This window comes from Phalaenopsis equestris, unplaced genomic scaffold (assembly GCF_001263595.1).
Source record: "Phalaenopsis equestris unplaced genomic scaffold, ASM126359v1 Scaffold000085, whole genome shotgun sequence".
Taxonomy (NCBI): domain Eukaryota; kingdom Viridiplantae; phylum Streptophyta; class Magnoliopsida; order Asparagales; family Orchidaceae; genus Phalaenopsis; species Phalaenopsis equestris.
This window is the reverse complement of record NW_018164527.1, coordinates 61,365-88,085: the sequence shown is the minus strand read 5'-3', so window position 1 is coordinate 88,085 and position 26,721 is coordinate 61,365. Positions and strand designations below refer to the sequence as shown.

Here is a 26,721-nt window from a genome sequence, read left to right as displayed (position 1 = left end):
ATTGTATAATCATTGTATACTACATTTATATCCCCTTTCAATAGTAATAATATTATCCTGCTCAATTCCCAAAACCTACATGGTATCAAAGCCACGGATTTACCCTAATCGTAGGGAACTTTCTTGCATGCCTTCCCGTGTAGTTTTTCAGCCATTGGATTTCGTCGTTGGTTTCCCCCTGCAAGTTTAAATCGCTGGTACCCTTCCCTGCAAGCTCTCCCGTCGTCGATCACTCCCCTGTTGGTTGTTTCGCCATCAGAACTCCCTCTTGCAAACAAATCTCTCCCCTGCAGGCCCTCCAACCACCGAATGTCCCTCCCGCCGACTAGAATCTTCCCCTGCAAGCCCTATTTTGATGTTAGTTGTCTAAGGGACCACCTATGTCTATGTGTTGGCACCAAACCTCACATTTGGCTTCGTCGGAGTCATGGTTAATTTCTCCATTACCAAGCTTTCATCCGATGCTACCTTGAGTCCATCGAAGCATTGACACCTACCTCAATCCCTCTGTAGAACAGAGAACATGAAACCCCATGAATTTCTTGATTGCCACTCACAAATACGACTCGAATTTCCTCCAATAGACTCGAGCTATTTCGTTGTTCGTCAAAGGTTCAGGTAAATTCGGCCACCTCACAGGTACGGTTCGTGAACATCCGAAGATCGACCCAGCATATACAACATGGGAAGTGCGGAACTCCATGGTTATGTCATGGCTGATTAATTTCATGGAGATCTTGATTAATCGTTCATACATGTTTCTTCCGTTTGCCCATGCCCTATGGGCAGTCGTTTAAAAAACCTACTCGGACGTAAGAAATTCTGAACAACTCTATAAAGTTTCTAATAAGATCTGTGTGGCAAAATAAGGATCGAAGATAGTGATATAGTACTACAATGACTTGGTTGTCATAGGGATGGAATGTGACATCTACTATGACTACACATAAGACTCTCCGACAGATCTTTCCCTCTTCCAAAAAATTCCGAAAAATGATCGTGTTTGCAAGCCTAAATAAGGATCTCGACGAAGTCACCGGTAGTATCCTTGGTCGTGTGTGTGTTCCTATTTTTTGCAAGCCTAAATAAGAATCTCGACGAAGTCACCGGTAGTATCCTTGGTCGTGATCCTCTTCCATCAACCCAGATAACATTCACCGAGGTCCACCACGAAGAAAGGCAAAGACTTGGCATGCTCGACATCTTCACTAATTCAACCGAGTCTTCAGCCTTGATCTCCAAAAATGCTCCACACTCTATCACGTCGTCACGCACCAATCATGGTGCACCACACTTCAAATTTGATTTTTGTCACAAACCCTACCTTATCCATGATAAATGTTGAAAACTCTACTGGGAGTCGGCAAAAAAATATTCAACCAAATCTTCTGGTGTTAAAGGTCTTGCTATGACCTTAGAATCCATAGCAGTTCAATCGACCCCCACTTGAACCACCCACAAATCATTAGACTCCATTAAAAGTAAAATGGAACACTAAATTAAGTTGCTTGGATCTAATCAATCCAATGGCCCATCGACCCACCATGTCTGTCAAGATAATATTTTATGGCACTTACTATTTTTGTTTCTTCCCATCTGCTGATTATTTATTCAAGAGCAACGGAAAACATGTCGGGTGGGTGCTCTCAATTCTTCTTAATGTATTCTCTAAACTCCAAGCGAGACACTATTAAACTTGTTAACGACTCCTGTAATTCTATTGTGGGGAAATGGTCGATTGTACTAACAGTCGATCTGACTCTGAAATCTGTGTTACATGTATCTTTGCTTATGTGAAACATTTTATCATATGACCTTGATTGTATTATTTTTTTTTCTCTCGATGTTTGTGCCTTTCTGGATCGTTGTTTGGGGAGGATGATTGAAACTGTGAAGCGGACATTCGGGCTCCACTTCTTTCAAAAAATGACAATGATGACGCGAACACTCAATCCCATGTAGTTTTTCCCTCTACTGCTTGTGCAATTATGCTTTTACGTTGTCGCTTGGGTCGTCCTAATTTTCACTATTTAAAATAATTGTACCTTCTAAAGTTTATTGATAAAAATCCATCTACTTTTAAAAATGAAAATTGTCATTTAGCTAAATATCATGCACCATATCCATCCCACCGTTACACACCTTCCTATCCATTTTCACCGATTCATGGTGATTTGTGAGGACTTTCTCGAACTGCAAGCTACATCAATAAATATTGATTCCTCACTCTAAATGATAACCACACTCGGATAACTTTGGTCTATTTATTAAATAACAAATCTGAAGCTGCAGCAACCTTCATAAAATTACACTCCATTTCAACCAAATTCAAAACCTCTATTTAAGTCCTTCAAACAGACAATGATCGTGAATACTTTAACTCTATATTGGGAGAATTCTTCGTGAGAAAGAGCATCCTTGATGATAGCTCCTATATGGGTACAACTCAAAAAAATTAGAATGCCAAACGAAAAAATGTACGCCTTCTCGAAGTGGCCCGTTCCATTAAATTTCAAACTAATATCCTTAAACAATTTTAGAATGACGTCGTCCTTACAACAACTTATCTCATTAACGGAGTTCTCACAAAAATCCACAACTTTCAGACCCAGTTATCCATCTTGATGTCGTGTTTTCCTACCAATCGATTCTTCTCCACATTTGTCCCAAAATATTTGAGTGCACAACCTTTGTTCGGAACACAACCCCAACTCGAAATAATCTTGATCCCCGCACAATTAAATGTGTTTTTCGCGACTATCCAATCACTCAAAAAGGTTATCAATGTTTTGATTCTACCACCAATAAAATGTATGTTAGCCTCGATGTTTCCTTTTTGAATGTCTCTGTTTCCCTAACATTCCCTCAAATGAGGGTGAGTTAGATTTTCTGGACGTTGCTCTTTTTCTAAATCCATTGGATATTCTATCTACTCCTACAGTAATTATATCCGAGGAACCCTCAGTCTCACTGGTTCCGTCACCAGCCAAACCAACATCACCTTCATCAACTCTTTATATCTATACTTAGTGTAACAAACCCTCGGTTGAGAATAGTCTTAATGCCCCTACACTTAAGCTCGCTGCCCCATTGCAGGTCTTGGAATCTGCTCCGACCTACATCCCTGGAATGATGTTCTCAATCTACGGGGAGCGCTCCTGCTTCGAATGAGGAATTGAATTCCCCCAATTTAGGAACGATAATAGACATACGCTCTTTATCCAATGGCAAAAAAACGTCTCACTTCCATGACGGATTGTTGTCTCTTAACCATTATTGAGGCAGCATTGGCTGACCCATCCTGAAAGGCTGCAGTCATGGAGGAGATGAATGTCCTTCGGCGCAATCATACTTGGGATGTTATTGGTTTTTCTCGAGGAAAGAAAATAGAGGGGTTGCAGGTGGATTTTCAATACTAAATTTAACTCTGGATCCTTCGAACGTAATAAGACTCGATTGCCAAAGGTTATTCATAAACATATGGAGTTGACGATGAAGAGGCTTTTGCTCCGGTAGCTAAACTAAATATCATTTAGGTTTTGTAATCCTTTGTCGTGAATCTGGATTTTCCTTTACTCCAGCTGGATGTCAAGAATGTTTTCCTTAATGACGATCTCGCGGGGGTGTATATGTCTCTCACACCAACCTCTTCCCGTCAACAACTGTGTCGGCAAGTTTACACAAGTTGTGGGTCATGGTTTCTCTCAGGCCCAGCTAGATCACACGATGTTCTTCTGCTACTCATCCGATAACCGTATTTCCATCCTCATCGTCTATGTCAACGACATTGTACTCAGAGTTAATAATCAATCGGCCTTGGAATTTCTCAAAGGCATCCTGGTCGCATCTTTTGAGATGAAATTGGATTCTCTATGGCATTTCATAGGTATAGAAGTAGTGCAGTCCTCTCGGGGCATTCGCCTTTCCCAGCGCAAATATGTGACAGGTTTATTGACTGATACAAAGCTACTTCTTTGCAAACCAGTAGCTAGCTGTTCCAATGGATCCTAAGGAGAAATTGACAAAAGTTCCCAATGTCGTTCCGATGAACAAGAAATAGTACCAACACCTAATGGGGAAACTCAATTACCTAGCCCATGTGCGCCAAGACATTTGTGATGTCGTTGGTATGGTCAATTAGTTCATGCATAATCCCTACGAGCATCATCTCACTGTCGTCTATCGAATCCTCCACTACTTAGAAAGGCACACCGGGCTTAGCTTTGTTATTCTCTCACACACCTCTCGCTCCATTATAGTTTAAACGAATATTGATTGGGCCGGGTCCGTCCATGATCAATGATCTACTTCAAGTTATTGCTCATTTGTATGAGGAAACATTATCACGTGAAAGGAAAAAAAGTTTGTAGTTGCCTGTAACAGTGTTGAAGCCGAATTTCGTTCAATGTCCCTTGGGGTATGCGAAGCCCTCTGGTTGCGCATCATGCTCCGCAAGTTATGTATATCAGTCTCAGTTCCTCTACAGTTGTTTTGTGACAATAAAGCAGTCATCAACATTGCCCATAATCCAGTTCAACGTTATCGTACCAAACATGTGGAGATTGACTGGCACTTTATCAAGGAGAAGCTTGATTCAGCGAAAATTATGTTCCTTTTGTCCCATCAACTAGATCAACTCGCAGATATTCTCACAAAGAATCTTTCTCACTCGTTATTTGACGATTTCAATTCCAAGTAGAACATGATTGGCATCTAAGCTTCAACTTGAGAGGAGCATTTGAAATTCTTTAGTTTCATTTCCGGTTATTTACTATTTGTTGTATTTCCAAGTTTATGACTTTCCTTTTATTATGGAGTAATTATTAGGGAGAGATTTGATTATTATAGTTTTCCTATTTTAGCATCATTGTATTATGTATTTATACCCCTTCAATAGCAATAATATTATCATGTTCAATTCCCAAAATCTACAAATACTGTAACATTAACACCTAGAATTTGAAAAGGTGCAATAATTGGAGAATATGACATTCTAAAACAGGTAGGACAGAACCCAAGCCAACTTCCCACAAACCGCCTACTGAAAAATAAAAAATGTAATTAGAACAATATTCAGACAGCTATCGTAAAGATAATGCCCCAGACCTGAACCGCAAATTGTCCGGTGCCCCCAGCAGCTGCAGTAACCAGAACTACTTCTCCTGACGTTAGTTTTCCAGCCTACATATATGGAACAGAATTTATAAGAAACATCAAAGAAAAGGATGGAAGCTGCAAAAGAAGTAAATTTGCTGTTGAAAGAAAAATAAAAGCATGACAGAGATTATAAATGGATATAGAAATAAAATAAGATGGAATGGAGATATAACATAAACACAAAGTGGTTCAGCAAACCCGTTACACACAAAATACAATCCAAATAATATAATTGTACTAAAAATGTACCTTTTCTAAAGAAATTGAAGCTGTCAAACCAGATGAAAGCATGCTGACAACTTCTGCATCTGGCCTGGGAACAGGAAGAAGATACTTTGCTGGAACCTGAGATAACCAGGAGAATGGTAGAAATAGTTTATCTGCGCAGCTTATGGAGAGTGTGAAAAGAAAGATTAAAATGAGAACCATAGATTCATTACCTCTGTGAACTCAGCATAGCTTCCAAAAGCTAATAGTGCAACAGGAGTGCCTAACCTCAATTGGACATGTTCACCTACAGCTGCAACTAAACCTACAGCCTGGTACAAAAAAGAATAAAAATAAATGGGATGGAATACACCTTACCATCTTTGAGATACAGACACATGCACACACAGGGCAGAACTTTCCACTTCATTTACCCTGCCAATAAATCAATTCTTGGGTAATGGTTTATTTTTTCTATTTACTTTTCACTATTTCTCTCAATAATTTTCCTGCTTAGCAGAAGGCGAATGACTGCCGTCATGACCAAAGAAATATAGAGGAAGTGGGGAAGAACGGCATGTTGAAGCAAGGGTGGGTCATTGTCGACCGCTAAAATAAATCAAACAGAGAAGCATTAAACTATCTTCATCATCAACAGTGTCAAGACAAAACCTATATGTATATGGTCACCTGAAAGGTCAATTGCAATTACAATATTGGAAAATGCACTGTTACTGCATAGAAAGGATCTCGAGAAAATTTGAAGACAACCAAAGTGCATTGAATAAAACACAATAAAATTGGCGAATATTTTTAGAACGCATAGTATTATTCGTGAGTACATACAACCCGGCAAAAGACCTTCGTATGATAGAGAAATAGTGGTATAAAGAGAGAGATGGATGACATCTTTTGAAGAAAGCTTCAAAAATATATTAATTTCAAATCTCTGACAAACTGGAGAGAAGCGGATCCCTGAAGGTTCCCTGAGTTACAGAATCTGAGACAAGGAAATAGAGATAGAAAGCAATCTCCAGAGAGGGAGGAGAGGAGGTTCCTAAGAGAGAGGAGGAAGCTTTTTACCTATCTTTTTCCTTCCCCTTTATGCATAGGAGAAGAAACCCCTAAAATCATCAAAGTATTACAATTCGCACTGCATGATGCCTCTCTCTAATATTTTGATGAAAATAGTGTGATGTGGATGTCAAAGTATTGTCGGCTAGTATTATTGGCGGATATCAGATATTGTCAATACGACAACCACCCCGGTACCTTGGTGAAAATATAGAATCCTAAATATCAAGTGTCACCTTTAAATAAGAAATTGACGGATGTCATTGATGATCATGATGTCTGCCACTGATAGGTTTCTTAGCTCAGGCGATCTGGGTTACTTTTTCGAGGAAAAACGAGAGTGATCAAGTTGGAATGTAGGCTCGGTTCAGCCACTTCAGCTTGTGGGTTTGCCGACAGGGTTCAATTCAGCCACTTCGACATGTGAGCTCAGTTCAAACACTTATGCCAGCAATTCAGCCATTTCGACATGTGAGCTCAGTTCAAACACTTATGCCAGAGGGCTCGTTTTAATGAGAGAATTTAGACGAAAACTTTTGTATACTCGCATTTGTGTATATAAAAATCAACAAATTTATTGGTCATTTTAATTAGGTAATTGCACCACTGCATTTGAATATTTAAATGATGCAAATAAGCCCAATCGAACCTTGCACAAAAAATGAGACTCCAATCAAGTCATGTGAGAGATCTTAATCATTGGAGTCACTATCTACTGATGAATGAGTTCACCCTTTATACTAATCATGAAGCTTTGAGATTCCCAAATAGTCAAAGAAAACTAAAGGGTAGACATGCCTCAGGAGGAGTTCCTATCTTCGTTCCATTTTGTGCTTAAACATAAGGCAAGGAGTTAGAGCAAAATAGCAAAATCACTGAGCCGTCGACACTTGCTTATCACTAACATGCAGTAGACAATAGGTGAATCTAAAGTCTTAAATGATACATGTCACTGAAGAGAATTTCAGAAGATATTGTTTTTTTTTTCTCAGAACAAACTATATGAGCAATTTCACAAAGTAGATGACAACTTGTTCAAGCACAATAGACTATATTCTAAGAGTTCACTCAAGAACTCTATATTACAAGTGTCAAGGTCGGGGAATGACTGTTCATTTTGGCAAAGACAATATTCTTTCCTCAGTAAAAGGGAAATTCTATTGGCCTAGATTTATATGGGATACGAAGAGACAAGTCAGGCAATATAAGATGTGTCATCTAGCTAAGACTCAGGGTAGAATATGGGTCTCTATACACTGCTACCTGTTCCAAAATTATTTTAGGGGATGTGAGTATGGACTTCGTTGAGTTACACATGAACCTAATAACAAGATGATTGATGTGAACATGGGTCTCTATACACTGCTACCTGTTCCAATATTATTTTAGGAGATGGGAGTTGTTTTTGCTGTGCCTTGATTTCAGATTCATGTGTGGGATCTTTTTTTATCTTTTGTGGTTCGAGCAAATGGTGGTGCTCCAGTGGTATCCTACTCCAAGGTGGTGATTATATCTTCCATTTTATCTTCCCGAAAACTTCTCTTCCCTTCCCCTTTAGTCGTCGGCCACCCCGACCCTTCCCCCTAACCGCCTCCAGCCCACTTTCCAACATCCAAACCTGTTGTCCAGCCCCTCCAAACCGGCTATCCAGCGATTATCCAGCCCTGCAACCCGCTGTTTTGCACGCAAACCTGCCACCCAACACTCCATCTTTCTTGCCGCCACCCCCGCTAGACATCCTGATCCACCTAGCCAACCCTACCAATCTTAAGACGCACTTTTGAGGTGTTTTGTTTCATCATTTAATGTTTGGGTAATGTTATTTTCAGTTTGTGTGTGTTGTAACTCTATTTCTCATTCATAAATTTTTTTTTTGTGATTTTGGTTTCTCCTCCAGTATCATAAGGTATCATAGCTAGCCCAACCCTAATCCTACCTGGGGTTCTCTAGCCTCCGCCTTACCCCCTTACCGGAAAATTTTCTTTCCTACCCTGAACCACCCATTCCAAAAACCAAACCCTAAATTCTCTTTACTGATTTTCGAAATCAGCAATCACAAATCAAATTTTATACACTTTCAACGAGTCTCCTACATCCTCTTTCACCTCTCAACCCTAAACCTTAGTCATGTCACTAATGAGATACATGCCCGAGCCTACCCGGGAAGAAATACGGCAAGAGATCCGCCTACTTCAGCTGTGGATTATGGACATTGAGGATGAAATCCAATGGGAGGCAATCCTCAACCGTGATCGGAAAGAACCAATGGGGAGAACGAAACATGAAGATGAAGCGAGAAAACACAACGTTTGTTCCTACTAACTTACTATCAGCAAAAGTTGTTAACTCTAACTTCAACATGGAGAGACTGCAGCACCATGCAACTCCCTGACAACTATCCAGCGAAATCAATCCGCAAGTGTGTCACTGCCAGAAAATATGGAAAGTGCCATGGATTTCGACATGTTGAGGCAGAATGCACAACCAAAAGAGTGGTCTACTTCACCGAGCACGGCGTCATCAAAAAGTTGGGTAATGACACTATAGACACCGAAGAACAGTTTGAACAAGAACTTTCATCCAATAAAATCTTCCCCCGTGGAACTCCCTTGTTTGTGGATACATCCAATATTTTTCCTCTATGTGATAAAAAAAAAACATGCAATTGTTTATGAGATTGTGGTTCCTCCTCTCCTATAAGATAGAGAACTCTTAGTTGAGACACATAAAGATCAAACAAACTAGAAGTTGTCGAATTTTAAAATTTCAGTGGAAAATCTTAGTGACAACTAACTGATAGCATCACAGACAGCTACACTTCCAGCTCCCACCCAAGTATTCCACATGAAGATACGTGTGAAGCTCTTGTTAATAGAACGCAACAGAAAATATCAGTTCTCTAAAACTTCAAGTCAATCGGAAGTCTAAAAAGATAATAAAAAATCACTCATCAACTAAACTCTTGTAAACCCTCAACCTTGTTGAGGCCCAACTTGTCATAAATCAAAAACATATTGGGTATTTACTTGTTCGGAATTTGGTTCGGGAGAACCTACAAAGTGGTGTACCTCGAGATCAGATTATGCCCAACCATAATGGATCTTCAGGGAGGTATGCTCGCAAGTTGGAAAAGCTTCTCAAATGCTTTGGTAGCCAGCATTGTCACAGTGGGATCCAGGAACGATCGACGATAACCAGAAGCTTCGACGAATGAGGTCAAAGCTCCCCCAACCTTGGGAGATTAACGCGGAGCATCCCCTCATAGATGTGGGAAGCAGATTCAGGAACTTCCGTCTGGATGCCGGAAAACAAGAGTCGGCTGAATCGGCTGGCATGGGGGTCGGTCCCCAAGCTTCGAAATGATCAAGCGGCCCAGGCAACTTTCCTTTCGCATCTCCCGTCTCGATCATACACTTGGAAAAAGGCATCAGTGCCATTAGGGCCTCCTCCTTCCTTTTTTGTGCCTTATTTGTTTGGCGGTATTTTTAGGGCTATTTTCTGAATATTTCTAGAATCTCCACCCCTTCTTTTTGTGTGGGAGTTCCCTTTTTTATTTCTTTCCTTTCTTCTTCATGTAAGAGTATTTAGTTGTTCTGCTTAGAGTTGGGAAGTAGTTTTTTTTGTGCCTTGATCAGATTCCTGTGTGGAGTCTTTTTTCCTTTTAGTGGGTTGTGTCCGAGAAAATTGTGGTGCTCCGGTTGTATCATGCTCTGAGGTGGTGCTTGTACCTTCCTTTTATCTTCCCAAAACCTTCCCTTCCCCTCCCCATTAGCAAGCCACCCCGACCTCCAAACCAGTTGTCCAGCCCCTCCAAACCGATCATCCAACACTGCAGCCCCCTGTTCTGCAGCCAAACTTGCCACCCAACACTCAATCTTTATTGTCGTCACCCCGCTAGTCATCCTATCCACCAAGCCAACCCCTACCGCCCTAGGGCACACTTTCGAGGTGTTTGGATGATGTTATTTTCAATCTGTGTTTGTTGTAACCCTTTTTCCCTACTAATAAAAGTTTCTTTTGTGGTTTGGGTTTCTCCTTCGATATCAAATTGTTAAGAAGATCAACGACAATACATAGAACATTGAATGACTAGAGGAAGAAAAAATTTATGTTAACTTAAATGCCAATTATTTTTTTTTTTTTTGTATTTCGAGGACTTGGCTGGCTTTGGTTGTGGTCGGCCCCTTAGCTTTTCCTTTCTCCTAAATTAGCACTAGTGTTGGGTTATTTTGCTTGGGAATAATTTATATATTTATTATGGACTAATTTGGGTATTGGTTGCTTTCGTTTTAGACAATGGAGATTGTTTTCTCTAGTTTTTCTCTGTCGGAGTGTTGTATCATTGATCTTTTTCAGCTATTATGATTGTAATATGAATGGATCCAGATGGTGATTTCTCGTAAACATCTATTGCAACTCTTGTTGAAGACCTGATGTAGTTGTTGTACAGCTATTGTCCTGTTGTTAGTTGAGTTGAATCTCCTGCTCCCGCCTCCAGTTTCCCCTCCTTCCAACAACTCTCTTACCACACCCCTGGACCTTCCCACACTGCCAAGTAATTCAAGGTTAATATCATCATAAGTCTCACTATTAAGCATCACAACCAAGAAAGCTGCAAGCCATACCTCTCATTGAAATCATGTTAAAAATTTATATCAACACACAAACAATATGATTTACCTTACCTATAAATTCAAGTCATAAGATCCTATAACAAGCCTTCCTTTAATAGAAGTTCCACCTATTTGCAAAGTTGATTCCAACTTTAAAAGTTCACCATGACATTTTCATGAGTGCTTCCTATCCGAATGGAGCATAAACCTCATAAACATCAGCATTCTTAAGTTGTATACGTCCCACATACATCTCGAGCTAGGCTGAAATTCTATGGGTCCCATGAACATCATTGAGGCAAGGATATAACCTTAGATGCCCTACTTCTTTGGCCACTCTATATCCAAATTAATAAACTCTGAATATTCTACTGATGGAACTCATTTGCCAAAATAAATATCATTCACCAAAAACATCAATTTACTCTATGCTCAAGTCGCCGGTCAACTTCAGATAACTCCAGGCCCTTTGAACAAGGCAACCCATGAGTATGACAATCAGCCCATTTGATGTGGGGCTTCCCCCGCATGGACACGGGATGCGGGAGCAAGGCTTCCCGCACTGATGCAGGACTCCGTGTTCTCCCGCATCTGAACCCGACCGATCTGTTGAAGACCAGTCCATGGGAATCCTAGGCCGAGCGGCCCGAGGGAGACTCCTAATGGGACGAGCGGCCTCCCGCGCCCCTCTTATCCTTCCTTTTCTGCTTTTAGTATGGGTTGTTGTATTTTTATTGTACGGTTTAGTTTTTATTGTATGTTGATTTCAGATTCCTATATGGGTTCCTTTTCCCCTTTGTGGGTTATATCCGAGAAAGTTGTGATGCTCCATCTGTATCCTACTCCAAGATGGTGTGTATTTTCCACCCTTTTGGCTTATCCAGTCCTCCTTGTCCTTCCCCATAGCCATCGGTCACTCCTAATCCCCTTCCCAGCCTCTGCCTCTCCATCTCCTGCATTTACATTGTTGTCCAGCACCTTCCAGCCATCCCTCCACCTATCGTGGGTCACCTACGACCCTCCATACTTGTTGTCCCTATAATTCTGCACCTCCCCCTCGCTTCCATCAGCATTCCTTGGTTGCCACCACCATTGCCAACCATCCTAATCAACCTTTCTTGTGTTGTGTATGTCGGTGATACTAATTTTTGTTGTGTTGTGTTGTAAACTTATTTACTTATTAATAAAAGTGTGTCTTTGTATTTCTGTTGTTTTCCCTACCAGTTATGGTATGACCTTTACCTTTAATTTAACTTATGCACTGTTTAGCTTTTCAAAAAAAGCAACCACAATTATATTTCGCTATACTTATTATTTTCTAGTTTTAATTTTTTGTCACAGGAAGCAACTTTTTAGAACTAAATCTACAATAATATGTTAGCCATAAAAGAGCTGTTCAAATTTCCAAGTAATTTTCTAATACCGACAACAACTGCAAAAAATAGCCATTTTACACAATTTTTGTAATAATAATTTGCTAAAATAATAACAATAATAACAATAACAATAAATTAATTAATTAACCAAATAAATTTTTAAAAAAAATTCTCTTCATGGCACATGCAAGCAGGTGTCGTTCGAAGCAGCCCACCACCCATGGGAGAGTTAAAGAACGAGAATTATTTATCATCTCAACTTATTCGAACGCAACGAGAGAAGGGAAGAAAGGAAGCAAGAGGGATATCAAGAGCCGTTAGAGAGACAGAGAGAGTGAGGCAGAGGAAGACAAAGAAGAAGAAAGGAGGAGACGAGCGGCTCATCTGGTGTGTCATTTCCTTCCAATTTCTTGATTGAACATAAGGGAATAGAGCTCGAGCTGCTCTATCGAGTGTCGCGAGCAGCAAAGGGAGGAAGAAGGGGAGCTCAATTGGGTACCTGGAGTGCTCAAAAGGCTCATCTGAGTCTTCCTCTTGTGCAATTGACACTTTTGGCAGTCGTGCTTACACAAAAATAAGAAGACCAATGGGCATGCAGCTCTTCTCTTGCCGTGTGAACTTCCTGTGCCTTAACCGATCAGGAGGGGTAGGGTTCGAGTGCCATGTAGGAAGATTCTACAAAGCGAAAGATGAAGAAAGAAGAGGAGGAAGACGTTTGTGAAGATTTCAATCGAACCTCATGTGCTCGGTTCGAATAGCTTAGGGCAAGACGAAGGTTGGCAAGGAAAGCTACTAAATTATTTTAAATTACTAAATTGTACTTAAATAAAATGAAATTACATGAACTTTATATTAAACTGATGTCAATTTTGTTAATAATTGTTTAAAGGTAATCGGTAAGAAAACTAAAGCAGAATTTCAGGTATGAAGACTTATTTAAAGAAAATTCTAAAAATGTTATCTAATTAGAATGTGGAAAGTTAGTTTAATTTAATTGTGATATATATTAACAATTAGTAAAATAAATTGATGAAGTAGTTAATATTTAAAAATATGGATCAATTAAGTACGCTTTAGAAATACCAATGTATTTCTATATATATATAGTAAATTATTCATCTTAAATCTAACATAAATACTTGAACACCCACACATATAATTAATCTAATTGAATTGCTAATTGGTATTTCATAAACGTACTTAATTGATACATACATATATATCATAAAGGCTAATCAAAATCAATGTGTTGCTATTGTGCACTCAAAAGCCTAGATTAATTGAGGAAATAAACAACAAACTTCTAACTAAATCATATGAGCAGGTAAAATTTTTTATTGTACAATAGTTTTGTTTATGTTTGAAAGCAATATTATATGTTTTACTCTTTTCAGCATTTATTTAAAAAAATCAAAAGTTCATGATTTTCTTTTAAATTTTAAATGCAAGAAAAAGAATCAAAATAAGATATATGCATACATATGGGAGTCACCCTGAGTGATATTGGTAGGGAATATGATGTACACATACACGAAAATAAAATAAAAATGAAAATGGAAATAAGAAATGATTATCTACCTTTATAGTGGGTTGAAAATGGTTAAACATATATTTTTTAAAACATGTATATATGTTTAAAGGTTACTCCCAAAAATGAAAAGCGTAAAATAAATAAATGAAAGTAAATAAAAAATATTTTCTTTTACTGCACAGCCTTTTACTATTTACTACATTTTTACAAAAATATATTAAAATAAAAATTATTGTAATTTAGAAACATTTTTCCACCAAGTAGTTGTAACTCAAATTTTAATTGTTAACATTACATAGAAAAACAAGCTCTAGACTAGATGGATCCCAGGGAGTGGGTACATGCGTCATGGAGCGCAAGTTGATGTATATCTTTGTTTAGTTTTATTTTTTGTTAGATGTAATGATTTTAATATGAATAAATTGTTATAATTATGAGTTTTATAAAATAAAATGGCTCTTTTGAGCTTTAGATTTAATTTTTGTTGAAAAATGAAACTGTGAGATGGTTCTCCTCTGTCCGATTTATAGTTCCCGCTTTGATAATTCCAAGCTCCATGGCCAGGTCGTAACAATTTTGTTGTACCTACTTTCACAGATAATCTCCAAATGGGTCTTAAGAGAGATGTTATTGTTATTCTATGTATGATGTTTTCTTGTTATAGATATGAAAATTTTGATAGTTTCTATTAGTATCACTACATTATAAATGCATTAAGTAAGAGTTTATGAGAATTAGAGCAACTTTTTTTGAGAAATTTGCATACATACCACACAATTCTTATATATTAACATATCTAACTCCTTAAGTTTGATATTAACACTTATAATGCTTTGATGTCCTAAACTTATGCATGAAAAGGTGCATTTCACTTTTAAAAAGTTACTAATGCTGGTGCTTTTTTATGTGATGTTGAAGTTCTAAGTGTTATACATGTAAATATGAAAGTTTAGGTGTAAGATATGTAAATACATAATTATGTGGCATGTACGTAAATGCCCCCCATTTTTTAACAGTGCTTCCAAAATTGTTGTTTGGAGTCTTCTATAAAACTTGGTTTTGCATTTATTTTTCATCTAGTAGAATAAAATTATCCAATGCCCAACTAATTCCATTATATGTTTGTTAGTTGATTTAATTGTATGTGAAACAAATGAAAGAGTTTTCACCTGCATTATTGATGTGTTGTTTAGCTCCATCCACTTTGAGATTCTCTAATTAATTAATCATGTCGTACCAACAGAAAAAATAAAAAAATTCACAATCGAAATTGCTCGTCAACATCAAGTTTTGCGGCCTATGCTATTTCCTCTTTAGTGCAGCACTGCAGCTAATAAAAGTGGTATTTAAAACAATTCTTATTCCATCAATAAATGAACTTTTGGATATTATCTTTCGACTAAACTGTTCTCTGCTATTCTTTTCCGTCCAAAATTTTATTTAAAATATTGTACAGGCTTTTACTACTACATCAACATTTGATGAACTTATATGCATACATTCAGGAAGGTAGGATCAAAATATTCAGATAGAGAAGCCTGCCTGGCTGGGACAATGGAGAGAACAAGAAAATTCACTGAAGCAATATTATTAACCAACAAAATAATTTTATCAAAGAATCTTTTAAATCAACCAAAAGCTAAGAAAATGGCTTGAAGAAAACTGCCATTCACAAATCCTGCTAACAATTACGAAAGAAAGAAGATTGGTTAAGAATGATACAATTTAGCCCAAATTTTACCAACCTCAAAACCCGCATCAAAGGGAAGGCGTGCAGCAATTTCTTTAGTATCACCACTAAAATAGCGTCCAGAGCTGTAGTTTACCTGCCAAGAAAGAAATACATACAAGGATTTCATGAAATTATATTAACAAATCATATCAACTAGTAAGACAAAGGAACACTGAAGCTACGACAGATAACTTACATCACTTGCATTTACTCCAGCATAGATGATTTTGACAAGAGCATGCTCCGGTTTAATTGGTAAACTCAATTGTGTGCGCACAATTTTAGTGGCTGACCGGAAATCATGACTAAGAGTATGAACAACACTAATTCCAAAGAAAAATAATTTAATATGTTCCGAAGTAATGGAGAAACAAAAAACAAAAAGACTGGTAATAGATTGGTCACATATGATGAAGGGAAAAAAGCAGTAACTTCATGCATACAGCTTAGATTTAGAGAACACCAAATTGGCCACAAATAACTTTCATTTAATGGCTCAACGATCGATAATGAAACAATCACACGTCATGAATCCCTATTAATAGAAATATCATTATGAAGACAAAGACAAACAATTAAATATTAATTTAATTCCATATAATATTCACGAACATTCAAATCCAAACCAATTCTTATTTAAAAGAACAAAAAAGAAAAAGAATAATTCAATTTGTTAAAAAGGAATTCATCCATTAATAAAAATGAACATAAAAAAGGCCTTGAAATGGGACCGGTTCATAGATGCTACGAACAAATTTGATTTCTTGTATTTGTCTTCTCCATATTTTTTACTGATTTGGCTTATTTAAAGGTTGTCCTGCAAGAAATATATGTTTTAAGTTCATATGCATGACATATTTGAACCATTTTCCCCCACAAATATAGTATTACAAGTCAAATTTTCAGTTTAAATCATCACAAATATACATAAGGATGATTTATTGGTACATTTAATTTTCATTTCATACAAGTACACTTAGATTCCTATTAGCCATAGTGATGGAGATTAGCATGTTTATGTTTGTCTGAAACATCAAGCAATTAGGGGTCCGTTTGGCGCAACTTATCCCAGCGTTCGGCGTTTTCGTAACGTTGCGGAGCCGTTTGGTTAGTGCGTTGGTCACGACGGTCGGGGAACGCGCGTATGATTTTAAGTTATAACACGAAGGATTTACAGCAGCACCCTTTATCCCGCGTTCCGTCGCAACTTAATTACTCCTGAGCCCCTCGATCCCATCTCCGTTCTCACATCGTTGCCCTAGCTCTGCGATCAACCTCCCCTGTCTCGGCCCTCAATCTCGTGTACTGGGATGAGTTGGGCAATGCTATTACTGGGATGTCTCGGCCCTCAATCTCGTGTACCCCTACCCTCTCCCATTTCCCATCTGGCCTGTATTATCAAGAAGCATTCCCTCTGAAATTTGTGTCTGTAGCTCGTGAACAGGTCGTCTGAAATTTCGCAGGTATCCCTCTTATGCCTTATGGTTTTGCACAGCTCGGCTTCCATGTATGGATTAGGCAGTCGGATGAGGTGAATTTTATTTTGATCTTTGTTATATGGCTTCTATCTCTACTCTCATTGACCATCATACATCCACCGTTCCTGTGCATAGTTGGGCAATACTGAAAGATACTTCATTGAAAGACTTGAGAGTGTTTTAACTTAGAAATTCTATTTAATTGTAGAGAAATTTTATTTAGGTGTGGTTGCCTGTGATGGTATAGGGGTGATGGAATTATGGTGTGTTGGGCAATGCTATTACTGGGATGAGTTGGGCAATGCTATTACTGGGATGAAATTTTGGATCCTTCGTGTTACTGGGCTTTCTTCGTGCGATTTGTGTTACTGAGGCTCTGAAAAATATATTTCCTTTGGGATGTTTTCTACATGCCAGTTTTTGGAGTGTGGTTGCCTGTGATGGTTTAGGGGTGATGGAATTATGGTTGGGATTTATGTGCTTGAGTTCGCCAATTACTTTATTCCTGCTCTTTTTTTTTTTAGGCAGCATCCAACATTCATGCAGATTTGGGAGCACATGTTCCTCAACCTAGCTTTAAAATTCCAAGCAATTTCTTGACATTAATGAAGCATGAATGTCAAGCATAGTTATGTTACAAGTGAAAATGAATTGGTTGTGACTTTTCTACATTTGTTTTTTTTTTTTCATTTTCTTGGGGGCAAAAGTGCTGCTAGTGGAAAACAATATACAAGAGAAGAGTTTTTTAAATTGCATTTACGTGTATGCCATGCAATTCTTATGTTTTTACATATGTAACAGTTATATTTTGGTTATTTATGCTTATACCATCCAAATATTCTGCATCACATTAATAATGACACTTCTTTGTAGATGTTTCTTCTGGTTTTCTTTGAACAGAAGCAGGGTTGCACTTCAGTATTAGCTCAATACAGCACACATTTAATCATTTTTAAAATGATAAGAAGCAGAAAGTCATTATTATTTTTTTATTAAAAGCCCAAGGCAAATTTATTGAACAGAAAAGAGTACAGATAGGTTGTATGAGTGCACCCAAAAAGACACCCAACTCATACGGTACAACACACACAAAAGGAAAAGAAAAGAAACTTAAAACCCAAAAGTAGGTGGTACATATAAGATCAATCAGGTCGACCCATTTTAGTTCTGCCTCTGTCTCTAGTTCTCGGAAAGTAAAAAGCTAACAGATTGGTGAGGTGTGTACCATTGCCCGAAGTAACCAGAGTATCATCCATTAGATTCCTTAGCTAAAGTATATCTCAATTCTTCTTCTTCCTCCTAGAAGTGTAGACCTGTCATTCCTCATCCGAAGATTGCTGCTCATTCGGATGAGGTGGTAGTGTTGCAGTAGAAAGATTGCCAACAGTTGTACCCGCAAGTGTATGTGAGGTAAGAGTTGTCACCTCTACCTCTGATACTTCCTGAAGATGGGGAGTTGCAAGGTTCTCCTGATTATCAGTCCGTGCAGGTAGGAGTCCATAATTTTTTCAAGAGAATTTGAAAGTGTAGGTTGCTCAGCAGGGCCATCCAGCTTCTCATCGATCGCAGAAACAGTATTTTCAGGGGAAGGGTCCACAGGGGAAATAGAATCAGACACCAAATCTTGTCCTGTTGTAGTTTTCTCTCCAGGTGAAACAAATATATCCTTAGATTCATCCTTATTCATTTGATCTTTAAATTTCAAATTAGAATGAAGCTTATGACATTTATCAAGATTATTCCCAAACATCTTACAATGAGAACAATAAGGAGGTCTATGCTCCATGGCGATTTATTGACAATATCCATTATGCATTGTGCCCAACCAGACTTCAGTAACATCAGACAAAGTAATATCTTTTTCCACAAGTATTTTGGCCACAGAATGTCTGGTAAGGTTGAAAGTTGGTATATCTAGCTTCATATGGTCCCCCAGTATGACACCTATAGAGTAAAGAACCTGATGATGAAAAAAGTGCAGTTTGAGACTAGGTAGACTAAATCATACCAGTACAGTAAGAGGTTCATGATTGGGGTCAAAACTAGGAGACCACTTGACTAGCTTCATTGGTTTGCCAGTAATGTTAAGATATTTTTTGGAGAAAATCCGAGTGTAGTCTTCAGGCATGGTTAACTGAATCAAAGCATATCTCTCATCCATGATCTCCCATCCATGAGCCCCACTTTCTACTTTCCTATTAATTTGAGGTAATCAAAATTTTTTCTGATAACTTCCATAGGTGGGTGTTCCCACTGAAATTTCTCAATAATAGCATACTTGTTGTCAATCAGGGTTGAAATTTCTGACTCAGAGAAAAAGAGTGTTGTCTTCTCATTTTTCCTGCTTGCATCTTAATAAAAGAGCAGTCACCTGTACTTTCACAATTTTCCTTATAACTTGAGAGGAAGACAACCGTCGTCTCCCCCTGAGGATTACCCACCACGTGAACAAAGGAGGTTTTGTCAGGTTCAACCGAAGAATGAAGCTCCATCAAAGCAAGGAGAAGCCCTGCAAGTCGGGCAAAGGGCAGAAAAGACAAGTCGAAGAGGTAGGGGCGAAGCTGCGCAGAAGACAGGAAACCACAATGACGAATGCGCAGAGACGAAGTCGCAGCTCGACAGAAAAACCGAAGCTCAACGAGGCAAAGGTGACACCGCAGCAGGAAGACGAAACCACAGCAATCCTACTAACCGCAGCTCGACAGACACGAAACCGCAGCAGGAAGAGGCTGAGGCCCTTTGTCGTTGGGCGTGAAAGAGAAGAGGACGATCACAAAGGAGATTGACGAGCGCAAGTCCTTCGTAGTCTTCGTCGAATACAAGAACTTCGTCGTCGAGCACGAGAGGGAGGATTGGGGTGGATTGAAAGCCGAATTGAATCAGGATTTCGCCATCAGAAAGACACCAGCAGAAAGTCATTATTAACAGTGAAATGAATGCCACTTTATTTCCTTGAGGGAGATGGGTTAAATTATTGAACTCTTCCCATGCAAAATATATAGTACAATAACGTTGTACTCATCCATTTATTCAGTAAAACACCATTTTTAAAATTATAGAAATGTAAATATATAAGAATTGGATGGTATGTAAGTAAATTCAATGTTTGCTGTTCTTATATTTGACAGACTCGTGACATCCAATTTTCTGTAACAATTTCTGCTGATTTAATTGTTAGAGTATTACTATTGAGGGGCTGGAGTTCACTTCAATAACCAAATATGAAGCACCTATTATTTTCTTCTCTCACTGCTTCACCATTATCATTAAAATGAAGATAAAATTACATACATAGCACACAATTCTTATGTATTTACATATCTAACACCTAAACTTTCTTTTTTACATACAGAGCTCTTAGGTGTTTTAAAACTAAGCATGAAAAGCTGTATTTCACTTTGAAATGACAGGTTGTCTTCTATGCTTGTACTAGGGGAACTCTGACTCTAGTTCTGTATAATCCAAGCCTGTCCAAACACTTCTTATCAACTCACACAAGTCATTCTCTCATTGCATCTCTCTCTTTCATTTTGAGATAGAGTAAGTGCATTTTAAAATTACCGACACTTTAAGCAATCCTTTTTTAAAAAATAGTTAGCAGTTTAGTGATTTCATTATGGTTGTTACATTTTGAACCGGTTTTTATATTATTGTATCCAATGCTTGTCTTTTTCATCATTGTTGTAAAATTTGATGAAATTGGGTTGTGGAATAGTTGTGTTAAGCTCAACACCGTCATATTAACAAAAGATGTTGCCAGTTCTTGTATTTTCATTTGAAACAATTTCTTGTTCATGTATAGTTTGTTTAGTTTGAGATACTGCAAAATTACAATATACTGTGTTCTAGAAAATGGACTAGCAAAATTTTGTAGTGTCCTTTCTTCAGAATAGCCAACACTGACAGTTCTAAACTTTTGTTGATGGCAATGTTCATGATGCCTGTATGCATGTATGCTCGAGAATGGAGATTTTATTATGAATCTCAATACCTGTGTGAGAATTTGGTAAATTGAGGCAGGGAGTGTTTAGTTTTCTTAACCGGCAAATATTTGAGAAGGACATGTCTGTGTGTGTGTGAAATTTCCCCAAAATTCCAACAAAGAGCAGCCTTTGTTTTTCCTTGTGGAAGTTATGCCCTAGGCATCCATGAAAATCTGAAAGGCTTGTTTCTTATATGTGTGAGGTTCTGAACTTTAAAAAGTCCTTGAGATTTCTGGTTGACCTCATTGGTTCCAATGATGGGAAGTTTTTGTTGAAGTATTTGCCTTCATGATCTATATGTGCTATTATTGTTTGAAACTAAAGATAATCTAAGTTTTTTCAGGTTTTTTTTTTTCAAGTCTTTTCAATTTTTTTTCAAGTCTTATCACAATATTATATGTTACGTTAATTTGTTTAACTATAAATGTATCATTTAGGCTCTGTTTGACGCAGCTGCAGCTTCTCAGCTTTTCAGCTACAGTTGTGCTGCCCTGAGAAGCTGCTGCGGGGAAGCTGTTTGTCTGTTTGTTGCAGCTGTGTGAAAACAGTTGTTGCAGCTGTGAGACAACTGCTCCTGGAAAAATTATCATTCTGGTCATGTTTAGTAAAACTGTTTAAAACAGAACTGTGACAACCACATATTTGATATTTCATAAGCAATTTCATAAGCAAAAATTCATTTTCATAAGCAAAAATTCATTTCAAAACAGAACAAATCCCAATCACCGCCTACAGTGGAATCCGAAGGACTGTCCGCCCACTGGAAGAAAACAAAAGCCAAAACACTAGAAAAAAGAAGCCACTAATTATTCTCCAATTTTTTTCAAAAAAATATGATAGAAACAACATTATTTCTCCTAAACTCATCTTCACTTAATAAAAATACCAAAAAAAAGAAAAAACATATGGATTAATAGACTTTTAAAACAAACTTTCTTTCTACTAGAGACCAGCCTTTGCTTTATGCTATTAGAGCACGAAAAAAGCACCCTACTCCATCAAGTTATCTAGCATACTTCTACTGACAAGTAGGATTGTAAACGCAATAATAATAGCATTGGAAGTTTGAAACAAATGGCATCACATCTACTGTTTTGTCAAAATGAATCTTTTAAATATATGTATCACAAAAATGAGAAAACAGTAACTCACCCTCCACGAAAAAAGCACATATTTAATATATATATATATATATATATATATAATATATATATGTAAATACATCCAAATTACAAAAAAAATGAAATGTTTCCCTCAGATTCAGTGTCGTCGCAAGTGGAACGTCATGCCAAATATTCCTAAATTGCAGCCTCCCGCCGCACAGAGCAGAAAAAGCCGAGCCAAACTGACCAGAGGAGTTGTTTAACTATAAATTTATCATTTAGTTCCAACATGGCTAAGACGATTGAAGAGGGTCCGTCAGCTATGTGGGATAACGAAGTTACGATAATTTTTTGCAATCTCTGTATTAAAGAAATTGAACTTGAAAATAGGCCAACCTCGTATTTTAACAAGGTTGGCAAAATATTGCGAAAAGGTTCAAAGAATTAACAGGAATGAATTACAACTCAAATTCAAAAACAAATGGGATCAATTAAAGAATGAGTGAAAATTTTGAAAGGAGCTGAAACTTGAATTCACCGAGATGGGTTTGGATCCCATTAAGCGAACAATCGATGCTCCAGATGAATTGTGGGTTAAGAAATTAGAGGTAATAATTATACTCTCATTTGGTTTATTCTCATAATTTTTTTGACTAATAAGCCCTCTAAACCCCCCTCCTTCCCTACAATGTTACAGACAATGCCGACAACAAAAAAATATACGCAGTGCGGAATTGAATTGAAGTTTGAAGATAAACTGGACATAATGTTTAAGGGAGTTGTCGCGACGGGAAAGCAAGCATTCAACTCAAGTGAGTTAGGGTTTGCAGGCATACCAGAGGAGTTGCCACCTGAGCAGGTTATAGCTGACGAAGAAGGGCCTAGTATTAACCAAAAGGAGAAGGGGGAGTCCAGTTCCCTATCAAAGAGGCTCAGGTTTAGCAGGAGGAAGAAAGAAAATGACAATTTTGTGAAAAGCTCATTCGATCAGCTAATTGCTGCTTTTGCAGCTCCGCCACCTCCTGCTCCCTCTGATAAGACCATCATAGACTGTGTTGGAACTTTGGATGTTATTCCAGAAGTAGTTGTCAATATGCGCTTTCATGCAAAAAGTGTCAAAAAACTTAAGGACCCTACCCGTAGGTAAATGTTCATGGCGCTGCGACCCAAACTGCGCATTAAATATTTGAGCATTTTGGTGGAATAATGAATCTGTTTTATATTTTGGTGTCACTGGTTCCTTTTTTTTTTCCTTTTTTAACTGTTTTATTTATTCTCCAGAACAAGAAATGTAATTCTTTTTTGATGCTATGTAGTCCTTGATATTTATAATATTTCATTTTGCTGCTACTACTTCTCCACAATTTATTTCATCATAATATCTTTCTCCTTTTAGGATGGATTCACAACAATAACGTCGTAAAAGAATGACAAGGGCTGCAGCTATTGCGATATTATTGTTGGAGTACTACAACTCCAGCACTCATCAAATGTCACACATGACATCCTCCTTTGTTGGGGATAAATGGGTGGGTGAGATGTTTTTTGGACATCCGATAAGGTTCAAAAACATTTTTCGAATAACTGCACCCATTTTTTGGATCTCCTTCACGAGTTAATGTCTTATTAACCATGGCCTCCAAGGTTCTTCTAGAACGACATCTAGGGAGTTGTTGTCTATAACAATATACATTCTCTCACAAAACAAATCAGTTAGAAGAGCTATGAAGCAATTTCAGCATTCTTCAAGAACAATTAGTCAATACTTGTCCAAAGGTATACAAGCAGTTGTGAGCTTAGTGTCGCAAATCATTAAGTCAGAGGATCCATTGTTCGCTACTATTTCTGAACAAATTGCTAATGATCTTCGTTACATGTCATATTTCTAGGTAAGTTTAATTAGTGTGTTACATTAACTCCAGAATGTCATGAGTTTCTAACAATGGAAAACAAAACTGCATTGGGATAATCGACGTTACGCATGTAGATGCTAGACTACCCAGCAACGAAAAGGACACGTATATTGGTCGGAGTAGTTCAACTACCCAAAATGTCATGACAGTATGTGACTTCAACATGTGTTTCACATTTATAATTGCGGGATGAGAAGAGAGTGCACATAACAGTCGTTTTTTTCCCTATGCAACTAGGAATAGAACGCAGTATTTCCCTCACCCACCTCCAGGTTTTTTTAACTATGTAAACCTATCACTTATATTATTATATGTCATTAATAGTGTTTTTCATAACAGAAAAATATTATTTGGTTGATGACAGATATCCGATGCAGGGGGGCTACCTAAAGCCCTATCCGGACACCAAATACCATATTTCTGATTTCGAGAGAGCAAGTGGCACGATCCGTGACAAAAAAGAAATTTTTAACAAACATTACTCCTTACGCGAGATAATTGAAAGAACATTTGGGGTGTGGAAGAAGAAATGGGTCATCCTACGTGATATGTCGTCGTATCCATCTCCCAAACGGGTGCATATTGTGGTGTCCATTATGGCATTTCACAACTTCATCCGACGACATCCCTCTCAATCAGACACGGACTTCAGTTTGGCTGATGACAATCAGCTGCATGTCTCTCCACAACCATCAGAATTTCTGGTTGGGCATTCATTACCTGATGATGAGCTAGAGTCGAATGAATTTTAAACTTAGGGCGGTGAAGGTGTAACCGAGATGGCTGCTTTGAGGGAGTCTATCGCAGATGCTATCTGTGGGTATTGATTCAGCCACTCTTCTTTATTTATTAAACTATAGGTTTATTTCGTATGTATTTTGTTGTATTGTGAATTTGGATTTTATGATTTTATTAAGAATTTCGTTTGTTTCATTACAACTTTCAAATATATATGATGTCGTGTTTGAAATTTGTTTTTAATTCTTTGTTTTGTTTTGTTTTTTTTTTCTTTTGAAGGTCCATTGTCTCCGTTTAGTGACAGACACGTGGGTTGGTGTAGTTACTTGTCTGAGACCGCACACCACATTTCTTTTTTTATGCTTGTTACAGTCGATACAATTTTAGTTTAATTTTGTTCTCTTATAGCTATATAGAACTTATTCTGATCTGACAAATGATTTCTTTGTTGTTTTATCTCTGTAGCAACATGAGCTCTAGGATTTCAGGAGCTTCCCGAACTTCCTGAGTTGTGTTGTGTTACTGTGGACTACTGTTGACCTCATTTTTAGCGAGGTCTAGTCTTCCTCTTAGGGTTTAGGATCTAGACTTAGGGATCTCCCTTTGACTATATTAGAACCTTAGAAGTGGTGCCCGCCTCATTGTAATTCGACCTATTCCCGTCCTGTGGTTTCGCGTGTGTGGTATCGACTTCTAGCATTTAGAAGGGTGAAACCAACATGAGGAAACTCAAAAGAAATCCCTATAGGACCTTCCTGAGCCTTAGGGTGACCTTTTGCACAATTCGCACTCCCGCGCGCACAAACTTCGCAATTCGGAGAGTCAGCGCGTTCGATCGCCTCGATTCGCTTCGTCTGCACTATTACCCGTCGAAGGCTCGAATAAACCTTTTGAAATGATCGATCGCGGGTCGAAATTTTGTAAAATTTGAATTCTAACGCGTTTTTTACCCAATTATCGACGACGTCGTTCGAGCAACCCCGGATGACAAAATCGTCGTATCAATTTCCCAAACGGGTGCATATTGTGGTGTCCATATGGCATTTCACAACTTCATCCGACGACATCTCTCTCAATCAGACACGGACTTCAGTTTGGCTGATGACAATCAGCTGCATGTCTCTCCACAACCATCAGAATTTCTGGTTGGGCATTCATTACCTGATGATGAGCTAGAGTCGAATGAATTTTAAACTTAGGGCGGTGAAGGTGTAACCGAGATGGCTGCTTTGAGGGAGTCTATCGCAGATGCTATCTGTGGGTATTGATTCAGCCACTCTTCTTTATTTATTAAACTATAGGTTTATTTCGTATGTATTTTGTTGTATTGTGAATTTGGATTTTATGATTTTATTAAGAATTTCGTTTGTTTCATTACAACTTTCAAATATATATGATGTCGTGTTTGAAATTTGTTTTTAATTCTTTGTTTTGTTTTGTTTTGTTTTTTCTTTTGAAGGTCCATTGTCTCCGTTTAGTGACAGACACGTGGGTTGGTGTAGTTACTTGTCTGAGACCGCACACCACATTTCTTTTTTTATGCTTGTTACGGTCGATACAATTTTTGTTTAATTTTGTTCTCTTATAGCTATATAGAACTTATTCTGATCTGACAAATGATTTCTTTGTTGTTTTATCTCTGTAGCAACATGAGCTCTAGGATTTCAGGAACTTCCTGAGTTGTGTTGTGTTACTGTGGACTACTGTTGACCTCATTTTTAGCGAGGTCTAGTCTTCCTCTTAGGGTTTAGGATCTAGCCTTAGGGATCTCCCTTTGACTATCTTAGAACCTTAGAAATGGGACCCGCCTCATTTT

The 26,721-nt window shown here is 38.0% G+C and overlaps 1 protein-coding gene across 1 annotated transcript in view; it reads right to left on the bottom strand.

The window, feature by feature from the left end:
- LOC110019897 overlaps positions 1–26,721 on the bottom strand; it is a 104,778-nt gene that overhangs the window by 36,541 nt on the left and 41,516 nt on the right. The window contains exons 8-12 of the mRNA XM_020717763.1: positions 15,887–16,013; positions 15,704–15,784; positions 5,598–5,696; positions 5,407–5,502; positions 5,107–5,181 (exon numbers count right to left, since the gene is read on the bottom strand). Of these exons, the coding sequence (XP_020573422.1) occupies positions 5,107–5,181; positions 5,407–5,502; positions 5,598–5,696; positions 15,704–15,784; positions 15,887–16,013 (478 nt within the window). The remainder of the gene's footprint in view (positions 1–5,106; positions 5,182–5,406; positions 5,503–5,597; positions 5,697–15,703; positions 15,785–15,886; positions 16,014–26,721) is intronic.